The following is an 11,598-nucleotide window of genomic DNA, read 5'->3' as shown; positions in this document are numbered from 1 at the left end:
CCTGCTTGGCTCTCCTTTAATGAATGAGCACAACCATCAACAAGCCCAATTATGACTGTTTAGCGATCAGGCTCAGCCAAAGTTGTGATGATGGTAATTATTTCATGCAGAAGGGACTGCTGTATAGTATCATCTTATTAAAAGGACCTGAAATTTAAAAGGATTTGGTGCTAGGAGCCACATATGAGCGAGAACATAATAAATATTTTTTAAGTTAAAAAAAGTGTAGTGTATGAACAAAATACTAAATAAAATTGGATGAGTACTATAGAATAGATACACACAGATATGAGGGAAGACAAGTGTTGCCTTTTGCAAGCTCTTCTTGAGACAGTGGGTGTTGCCTATACCCAGAGTCAGGAGAACACAACATTAATGACTGAACAGACTGTGTCTTAGAACAAGGAAGAAGGAGCAGCATGTGCACAGCACAGAGGTTGGAGAAACCAAAACACAGATCATGGTCAAAGAAAAGAACAGGAATGAGTGTTTAAAGATGTTGCTGAGAAAATGGGAAGTCAGTTAGTTGTTTTAAGTAACCAAGTGTGATAATCAGATTTATGTTTTTAAAAATCTAATTACAACTCAGTGTGATATATCACCTTAGATTGGATTCAATATTGAAAAATGAAGATAAAAGCTTAATATTAAAACAGTTGGGGGAATTTTAGTTTGAATGATATATTAGATGATGCTATATAAATATGGAACTTCTTGTATGCAATCGCCACCCTCTTTATAAAAGTTATTAAGCCAAAGAATACAGAGGCGAGGTATCATAAAGTTTCCAATAATTCTCAGATGATACAAAAGAAAAATCATAGACACACACATTCTTCATTGGAGAAGTAAGAGAATTTTGCTAGCTGTAGCCTCAAAAACTTAAAACACATCATATGTGAGATTACTAAAATATAAAGAACTCAATTCCAAGTGATTACAGAAGACAAAGGTGAACCATAATTTGTCTCCGATTTTTATATTATTGAACAGTTCTATCATTTATGCATTTTAATTTTAAAAAGAAAAAAATTTAAGCAATAATTTATGAGCAGCAAATTTTTCCACTCACTTCGCAGTTACTTCCATCAATATTTTTCAAAATTCAAAGTGGGGGGTTGAGGTTTTTTGTTTTTGTGTTTGTTTGTTTGTTTGTTTGTGACAGGGTCTCTCAATGTGTTCTACTTGGCCTGGAACACATTATGTAGACCATGCTGGAACTCAGAGATCTGCCTGCCTCTGCCTCCCAAGTGCTGAGATTAAAGGCATGCACCACCACACCTGGTATGAGATCAAAGTTTTAAACTATAAAGCACTGTATGTCTGTCTCCATGGGATGTAAGCCTTTGTCTGTCAGAAGGAATAATGAAAGCCATCCCAAATAAACTCGTATAGATCCAGGTACCCTAGCTAGCTCATAACTCTCCCCCAAATTATCATTTTTCCTGTCAAAGACCAAACCCGTACACTCTTGCTGGTGCTAAACAAGATCTCCCAGATGAACTTCTTTGTTGAAAATTACTTGCAAATGTTCCAGTAAAGATGTAACATCTTAAAAATAGTTCCCATCTGCATGACCTAGAAGCTATATAGGATTATGGCCATATAATTACCAGCTTAAACTCAATCTTTTCATATTAAACAGAGTTTTAACTTATCATAGGTTTTAGTGTCTGCTAATTCCCACAAGTTGTCTTTCTTTTATTATCCATTGGCTTGTTTTCTATGTGTTTGTTTTCCGCACAGGGCTGTCTCATTTTAAGTGACGAGTTAAACCACACATCTATAATTCTTGGGGCCCGGCTCTCAGGTGCAACCATAAGGCCCTTCAAACACAACAGTGAGTATCAACATATTTATCCTCATCCAGCATGCACTGCATTGCTCCTAGAAGAAATTAAAGATTATTCACGAGACTTTGTCCTTGCTTTCAAACTAGTAATTTAGCCTAATAAAATTCAATGATGTTTATATTCAGTGCTGACTTGTTAACCTCTGGTGACCTGGAACAAATGGCTAAAGCGTATTAAACATCCAGATTGCTAAGTGTTACCAACGCACATTAATGTCACTGTTAGTGGTCTTGTGATGTGGCCTCTGAAGATGTGATGGATCTCTTAGGATGCCATTTAATTATCAGAAGTGTTATAACTCTCCCCTTCTTATAACCTTGCGTTGGGAAGTTCAAAGATTTGTTTATGCCTTGAGCTATGAGTAAGTAAAAAGTTAATTGTTTCTTAGTATAATGCTTGTTTTCCCTGTCCTCATCTATAGAATATTTAGATTCCTTCCTTGCCCCCTCCCAAAAAAACCCTCTATTAGACTTCATTAAAATGTCCTTTCAAGTTCTGAGTCATGTGGTTGAGTGGTGAGAAGGACACAGAAGGCTATTCCTTCCTCCCTTATGCTCTGGATGAGACACCATGAACAGTCTTAGGAAAACACCTTACAGAAAAAAGTGATGGTTGACACCTATGTCCTCTGATCCAGCTGTGTCCCTAACTTGTGCCACTTTCATAAATCTTATAGTCCTTCTTGTATTTGATGTCCCTGTCTGTAAAACAAAGACAGATATTGACCTATATGGTGTGTAAAGATCACCTGTCTTAAAGCTCTGGCTCTGGCACACTGGTATCAATGAAGAGGCCTCCCTTCATTTAGTGTGCATGCACATGCAAGTACACACACACACACACACACACGTTTACCTTTTTCCTCAACACTTTTCTCTCTTGCTTTCTCTTTCTCTCAATTTCCACAGCTTCTATTCTTTGGTACACCCCCTTCCTTTGAGGAGCTAGCAAAGTGTAAGGAAAAGAAAACTGATAGCAAACAGGAAGGATTATCCTGGTTCTGTTCTGCCCATTCACAGCAATCTCAAACCAAAGGACAATTGTTTACGAGAGAAGAAAGGAAATGTAATGAGTATTCTCAAGTGAACCCCTTTTCTAACTTGTGGAGTTTACAATGAAAAGTGCTCTGAGTAGGAGTAGAAGTTGGGAATAACCATGTCTCAGAGAACTACTTTCAGCATCTATGTGCAGACAGACTGAAGTGAAGATTAGCGCCAGGCCCTCCAGAAGAATCATATTTTGGGCCTTTCTGATTTACACCTCCAGTATGATGTATAGCTGAATGCAATTAAAAATACATTGACCTCATTTCTTATATTTGTATCAAATATTCGACTTTTTATTTTATTATTTGATAAGCTAAATCTCTTCATTTGTGTTTGATTTGTTACCTATTGCCATACTTGGGCTCAAATTACTTTAGCAATATTAAGAATTCATGGTTGAGGGACTGAAAAGATGGCTCAGCAGTTAACAGCACTGGCTATCAACCATCTGTAATTCCATTTCTAGGGGATCCGACGCCCTCTCCTGACCTCTATGGGCACTGCATAACACAGATACACTTACATCCATGCAGGCAATACACTCATACACATAAAATGAAAATAATAAATAAAATATTGAAAAAGAATTCATGTTTGAAATAACTACCTTTAGAAATGAAATGCCTTTAGAAAATATGTTTATGCTGGGGATGGTGGTACCTGCCAGTAATCCTAGCACTTGGGAGGCTAAGGCAGGAGGATCATGAGTTCAAAGCCAGCCTGGGATACATAGTGAGACACTGTCAAGACAAAGATGAAGACAAAGAAAAAGAAACAATAATAATTAAGGGGCAAGAGAAAATGCCTTTGGTATTATCATGAATGCACTATACCCTTTTAAGTCTTTAGCCTGACAGATGGTTGGTGATCAGAGCTCATACCTAGGAATGAACAAAGGAGAAAGTTGACAATTACTAACTATAGGTCTATTCATGTGTATGTTTAAACATAATAATTTCATTTCTAGGATATATTAGTTGGATTGATATCTATATGGAACAAATGAGATGCATCATAGTCAATATTAGTCTCTTGGTTCTTCATTCTAGTCTACTAAGTAATTAAGCAATGGTTCTTGACCCTAGTTGCACAATAAAGGCATCTAGGGAACATCAGTGGCAGTTTAATGATGTGTCCAACTCCAGATCAACTGGATATAAATATTTGGGTTCAGACCAATGTATGTCTGTAATACACAATGAGAAATAGATGACTTAAATCTTATTTTCTTTTTGTGTTAATTAAATTTTCTTTTTGACAAATTTCACACATGTATATAATGCATTCTGATTGCTCTCGCTCCCTTCCATTTCTGTGACACACACACACTACAAGTACCTTTTTAATATCCATGTCTTTTTCCTTGACTTTGTGACCCACGGAGTGGGAGAAATTTCTAAGCAGAGCTGTATAAAATAAATTTATTTTAAATTCTCAAAGAGATTGGCCTAGCCACACACTGTGTCTTAACACCAGTTCCAACTGCTCAGCAATTGTTCAGGACAGAGTAGTTTAACCTACAACAACAAGCCCACACCACACCACACAGTCATTTAGCATCTTCCTTCCGATTCCACTCCCAGTATAACTAACAATTCCAGTGAAACTACACCCAGGGAAGAACACAGTAACCATATCAGAGAGAGATCAGACACATGAACAGCTGAAAAAAATCCACACTATTAATGATGGGCAGATAAACATGCTGTCTCCAAATGAGATATCAGAGGATTCAATATCATTTACACAGGATGCAGAGAACACACATAGAGATGCTCTATTAAAAACAAAGGACATATTTTTTATTTTATTATTTTTATCTTATGTATTTGCGTGTGTATGCATGTATTGCCTGCATGTAGGTAAGTGCACCCATGTCATGCAATGCCCATGTAGGTCAGAAGAGGCTATTGGACCCCTGGGACAGTTGTTAGCTGCCATGTGGGTGCTGGGATTTGAACCCGGGTCTTCTGCAAGAACAACCAGTGTTCTTAACCCCTGAGCCATCTCTCCATTCCCCACAAAGGGCATATATTTTATAAATATGTCGTTATTGCAAGAGTAAAAATCAAGCCAAGGAAATGGTTCACTGTAAAGATTACTGAAGGTTTGTGACAAATACAACACCTGGTCCTAGACTAGATTCTGAATGAGATGAGAAGATGCTCTAGAAGATATTCCTGGGCCAATTCACAAAATTGGAAGATGGACAAGGTAGACTCAGTGGTATTAAATAAGATTAATGTATCACGGTGGATAAGTATACACAACCTATTACCTTTGAGCTTGAACTGTGAATGGTTGTATAGAGAACAAAGGAGGAGATCTTGCACGGCTCACAAAACCTAAAATACTACATCTGGCTCCTTATAGAAAAGTTTGCTGACCTTGCTACAGTCATATAAAATAAACTCGTATTCTTGGGGATGACACACTGAACTATTTAGGGGTACAGGCCATGGTATATGCAGCTTAGTCTCAAGAATTATATAAATGAAAGGGAGAAGGAGAAGGGGAGGGGGAGGGAGAGGGAGAGGGAGAGAGACAGAGACAGAGAGAGAGAGAGAGCTCAAATGGGATAAAATGCTGAAAGATTAATCCAAGTCAAGTGAATGCATTTTGGAACATTCTTATTTTTACAATTTCTTTTCATTTAAAAATATTTTCAAGTAAATTTTATGTGTATGAGAGTGTGGGTTTATTAGTATTTATTAGTATTTTTATAAAATGACAATATATAGAAGTATTCAAAAAATTGTATTTTTTTTATGTGTCTCAATGTTTTGCCTGCATGTATATACATGCACTCACGTCATGCAATGACCATGTAGGCCAAAATAAGGTATTGGATACTTTAGAACTGGAGTTAGCTGTTAGCTGTCATATGGGTTCTAGGAACTAAACCTGGGTCCTCTGGAAGAGCAGCCAGTGCTCTCAACTTCTGGGCCATCTCTCCAGCCCTCAACATTCAAAGTCTTTTCAAAAAAGTCTTTCATGCTCCTTTCCTACAGCAACAATAGAAAACAAACACACTTTCACTCTCACATATACATGACCCTTACTCCATCTCACCAATATGCATCATCCAGCTTTGAAACATGAGCATATTTTTCCTGTTGTTACATTTACATCGTGAAATCTGCCGCCTTAGGGAGCAGGAGTATACCCAGGATCCTCTGAGTAACTTCTTTCTTGAGGGGTAGAGGAAGTGAGAAGGTATATGGAAAGGGAATTAACTAGATGGAGCAACAAAATGTATGCTAGCCATTCCAGCCAGCTGTCTTTCCAGCTTGGTGGTTCTTGGGATAATACTAAATATTTCTGTATCCAGCACTACAGTGCTTTAATCCTGAGCATGTCTACATTGATGCTAGAATGACAAAGTACGGAGGCTGTTTGAAGATCTGCAGAAGATACCAAGTGCTTTTCTGTGTGTGACACATGCAACCAGGCCAGATAAAAGCTAATACCTTGAAAGATAGGTTCTTAAGGATGACTACCCATACCAGAACATTTTGATACACTGAGATTATGGGATTTCACAGGACTCAAAATTTTTTCTGTTCTTCTGGATGGTTTTTCCGTCCCGTATTCTCTCCTTGTATCTCAGTTACATTTGCAATAGTTACTTTTCTTACTGCTATGACAAAATACCTGGCAAAAGCAACTTAGAGAAGGAAAAAATTGGGGGCTCACAGTTTGAAGGTACAGTCTGTCATGGCAGCAGGTACATGAAGCAGCTGATCACACTGTATCCACAGCCAGGAAGCAGACAGAGATGGATGCTGTAGGAAGAAAAGGCGAAATAGGCACTCTGTAGGTTGGCTCACTCCCTACTTGGAAACAGAGTCTCCAGCTAGCCAGCCTCACTTAAGGAGCCAACCCCAACCAGGGGCCAACATCTTTATTCTCCACTGTGATTCTAGAGCATTTCTTTAAAAAATTTTTATCAGCATATAATAATAATGGGTTTCATTGTGACATTTTCATTCATGTATATAATGCATTTTGATTCTATTTCACCCCCATTAACCTCTCTTTCTTTAATTTTTATTGAATTTTTGAAATTTCCCATTCAATATAATTTGATGGTATTTAGATCCCCTCCTCCACCTGTATCTTCCCTCACTGCCCCCCACCACCAAATTCAATGTATTCCAGTGTATATATACGATACAGACTATAGACTCTGATTTATATCCCCACATGTCCCTCAGAGTAGGTCCATCCCATCCACTGGAACCTGGTCAACCTACCAAGAGTCTCGTCCCTTTAAGAAACTATCTCTCCCCATCCCAGCAGCCATCAGTTGCTAAAAGTTATTTAGGTTGGGCTAGGATGTTTTACCCATTCCCCCATGTCTATGCTGGGATTTTGTTTGGTTTAAGCTTTCATGGGACTTGTATAGGCTGTCCCTATTGCCGTGAGTTCCTATGTGTAACTGACCAGCTATCTGGAAAACTCTGACAATCTTTCTGCCCTCTCTTCCTCAATGATCCATGAGCCTTAGGAGGCAGAAGTTTTAAATACTTGTCCTGTTTAGGAATGAGCACTCCGCAGCCTCTTGTTCTCTGCACATTGGCTGATTGTGGGTTTCTGTGTTAATCACCATCAACTGCATAAGGTTGCAACTCTCTGATGAGAGTTGAAAGACACATTCATCTTATGTGTGGAGGTTGCATTGAAAATGTGTCACATAGAGCTAACCAGTTGTGGAACTCTGTTTTAATCTCCATCTGTTGCAAAAAAGAATCTACCTTAATGACTGGTGAGAGGTACACTTATCTGTAAATATAAGAATGCATATTTAGAAAAAAGTAAGAAATTACATTGGCAAAAATTTACATATGGCAAAAGTAGGGTTTCTGTTGGCTTTATGACCTCTCCAGCCATGTGCATTTGGCTATGTTTACAGTACCACACCTAAGTTCCCTCCCACTGAGCAGCCCTTAATTTCAGTTAAACAGCTGTTGATTATCCCCAAGATAAAAGTGCCACTATTACACCAATAGTAATAGTTTTCAGGGCCAGTCATTGTTGTTTAATAGACTTTATGGCTGGGTAGTATGATTGATTGGTTTTCTCCCTTGGCAACTTGCATAGTATCGTCATACTAGTGTTCAAGGGGGAGGCTTCCAGGTCAGTTCCAGTCCAAATGTTCCAAGTCCTGTGGCCTAAGTATGGCCTGTCTTCAGAAATAGGCTCTTACCTTGAAATTCTGGGAGGGGTTGAGGGCTGTAACAATAGCCTACATTATTTTGAGAGTCTCATGGACTACACTTACCAACAACTCCTGCCTGGCACTCTGATTTTTGTTATATAGCCTCTAGCTATACACATTCATATAGATATACTATATATATACACACATACACATATATTGTATGTGTATTCTGTGATATATATGTATATTATATGTACTTTTCAGTAGGACTTTGAACTAATATATTTTCCTCTGGTTTTTTCACACCATCTAAGAAATATTTATTTCACCTCTCACTCCCCCCCCCACATAACCTTCCCTACTCCCTCCCCAGATAAAACGCCCCCTTTTCCCCATTTCCCCCTTGATAACTCCCATCTCCTATTATCCCCCTCACTCCAGTTCCTTAGTATCCTTCATTCCCACAGTTCCTTTCCATTTTCCTGGCTCCTGTGGATACATCAGGACATATACTCATATATAAGGATTTGAAGCTAAGATCCACACACAAGAGAGAACATAAGTCACTTGTTTTTCTGAGTCTTTTACTTCACTTAGTACAACAGATTCTAATTGCATCCATTTACCTGCAAATTTCATGATTTTATTTTTCTTTACTGCTGAATAGAATACTATTGTGTAAATGTATCACATTTTCATTATCCGTTCACCAGTTGAGGAACATTTAGGTTGTTTCCATTTCTTACCTATTATGAGAAAAGCAGCAACAAACATGACTGTGCACATATCTGTGTAGTAGGATGAGTCCTTTGGGTATATGCCAAGGAGTGGTATAACTGGATCATATAGTATATTTATTTTCACTTTGAGAGTTCTCCATCCTGATTTCAACAGTGGTTGCACTAGTTTGCAATCCCATCAACAGTGAATGGGGGTTCCCCTTTCCCTGCATCCACTCCAGTATTTGGAGTTATTTGTTCTCTTGATTTTGGCCATTCTGACTGAGGTTAAATGAAATTTTAAAGGAGTTTTGATTTGGATTTCCCTAATTACTAAGCATGTTGAACATTTTTAAGGCGTTTCTTAGCCATTTTTATTTATTCTTTTGAAAGCTCTCTGTTCAGAATCATAACCCATTTTTTTAATTGGATCATTTGTTTTCTTCTTTTTTTCAGTATATTCTGGATATTAACCCTCTGTCAGATGTGTAGCTGATGATTTTCTCCCACTCTGTGGGCTTCCTCTTCACTCAATTGGTTATTTCCTTTGCTGTACAGAAGCTTCTTAGTTTAATGAGGTCTCTTTCGTCAATTGTTGATCTTAGTTCCTGAGTGACTGATGTCCAATTTAGAAAGTCCTTTCCTGTACCTACTGTCTATGTTTTCTTCTAACGGTTTCAGTGTTTCAGGTTTCACATTGAGATCTTTGATGCAGTTGGAGGTTACTTTTGTGCAGGATGTTAGATATAAGTCCAGTTTCATTCCTCTTTACATGGAGATCCAATTTTACCAGCACTATTTGTTGAAGATGCTGTCTTTCCTCCAGTGTGTGTTCTTGGCACTTTAGTCAAATATCAGGTGGCTGTAATTGCATGCACTCATGTTTGGATCTTCTATTTTCTACTGGTCTATAAGTCTGTTTTCTGTAATACCATGCTGTTTTTGTTACTATAGCTCTGTAATATAGATCGAAGTCATTGCTTTTTGTGCTTTGGGTTGCTTTGGCTATCCAGAGTCTTTTGTGTTTCCACATGAATTTTAGGATGTATTTTTCTATTGCAGTTGCCAGGGGTTCAAACCAGCGGCCCCCGACGAGGTGAGTACTGGGGATGAGGAAGCACGCCTTTTGCCAGCCCACACTGCCCCCATTACCCGGGGACACTCAGACGCAACGGGGAGTCTTAGTCAGGCAGAGACTCGTTTATTGCAGGTGTTTCAAAGCTTATAAAGGCACCTGGAACTCCCCCCTCCCCCGCTGAGGGTGTATCTTAAGGATGGTCACACGCTGATCATGCACTCCTCAGCAGTGGGGAAGTATTCTTCAGACTTTCAAAGCAAGCCAGGCTGCGCCCCCAGTAACTTCCTTTCGGACCTATGTGAGGTGGGGCTTTTAGGTCCCCACATGCAGTGAAGAATGTCATGGAGATTTTGATTAGGATCGCAATGAATTTGTAAATTGCTTTTGGTAGATTGGTCGTTTTCACTATATTAATTCTACCAGTTCATGAGCACAGGAGATCTTTCCATGTCCTTGTGTTTTATTCAACCTCTTCAAAGATTAAACTTTTCACTGAAGAAGTCTTTAATGTCTTTGGTTGGTTTATCCCTAGATATTTTTTGAGGCTACTGTGAATGGAAGTGTTTCCTTGAACTCTTTCTCTGATTGCTTGTTATATGTATGTAGAAAGATCACTGATTTTTGTAAATTGATTTTGTAACCTGTCATTTTGTTGAAAGTGCTGATCATTTCCAGAAGTTTTCTGATGGAATTTTGGGAATCTCAGATATAATATCATATCATCTTCAGATAAGTATAATTTGACCTCTTCTTTTCCAATTAGTATCCCTTTAATTTCCTTCTCTTGTCTTATTACTTCTAACTAGAGCTTCAAGCACTATATTGAAAAAGGAGTGAAAATAGAAGACAGTCCTGTCTGGTTCCTGATTTTAATGGGAATGCTTCCAGTTTTTCTCCATTTAGAATGATGTTGGCTGTGGGTTTGTTGTATAAAGTCTTAACTATGTTGAGGTATGTTCCCTCCAATTCAGTTCCCTCTAGTACTTTTGCCATGAGTACATATTGGATTTTGTCAAAAGCCTTTTCTACATCTATTAAGATCATCATGTTATTTTTGCCTTTAAGTCATATTCTTTACTTGAGCAGTCCAGTTCTTCAACTTTGTTGTCCAGTCCTGGTATTCTGTTTTCTATTTCATTCATTCTGCTTGTGAAGCTTTCTTCTGTCATTTCAGATTGACTTGAATTTTTCAATTCTATCCTCATTTTGGCTTGGATTTTCTTCAATATTTCTAACTCTTTTGTAAATTCACTTTTTAATTTTTATTGAATTTTTGTGTGTTTCATATAAAACATCTTTATACCCCCTCCTCCATCCACACCCTCCCATAGCCACCACCCCCTACTGGATTTCATGCATTTTGTCATTTATGTTAAGGCCTATGGAGTCAAGTTAGTATCCCCAGATATCCTTCAGTGCAAGTTCATCCCCTGGAGTCTAGTCAGCCTATCTAGGGTCATTCCTTTAAAGAAGATCAGTTTTCTTTCATCCAGCAGTAATCAGCTACCAATAGTTCTTAGGTTAATATTGGGGCCTGCTCCCCATTTACCCAGTTCTACGCTGGGTTTTTGACTTTGTGGGTTTGCATGACTCTTGTGCAGGCTGATGCCATTGCTGTAGATTCATATTAGCAAGGTCCCAGGAGCCTGTAAGACTCTGTTTCCATATGGTCATGTACCACATGCCCCATCTCATAGTCTTTCTGCCCCTCTTCCACAATAGTCCCTGACCCCTGGGT

General features: G+C 38.4%; 1 protein-coding gene across 1 annotated transcript in view; it reads left to right on the top strand.

Annotated features, from left to right (window-relative positions):
- The window catches only part of Sptlc3 (serine palmitoyltransferase long chain base subunit 3), a 159,081-nt gene that overhangs the window by 78,139 nt on the left and 69,344 nt on the right, over positions 1-11,598 (top strand). Inside the window, exon 6 of the mRNA XM_008827197.3 lies at positions 1,747-1,840. Within this exon, the coding sequence (XP_008825419.1) occupies positions 1,747-1,840 (94 nt within the window). The remainder of the gene's footprint in view (positions 1-1,746; positions 1,841-11,598) is intronic.

This window comes from Nannospalax galili, unplaced genomic scaffold (assembly GCF_000622305.1).
Source record: "Nannospalax galili isolate Female #2095 unplaced genomic scaffold, S.galili_v1.0 scaffold151, whole genome shotgun sequence".
NCBI lineage: Eukaryota > Metazoa > Chordata > Mammalia > Rodentia > Spalacidae > Nannospalax > Nannospalax galili.
Note: the sequence above shows the minus strand (reverse complement) of the source record. Positions and strands in the feature narration are given on the sequence as shown.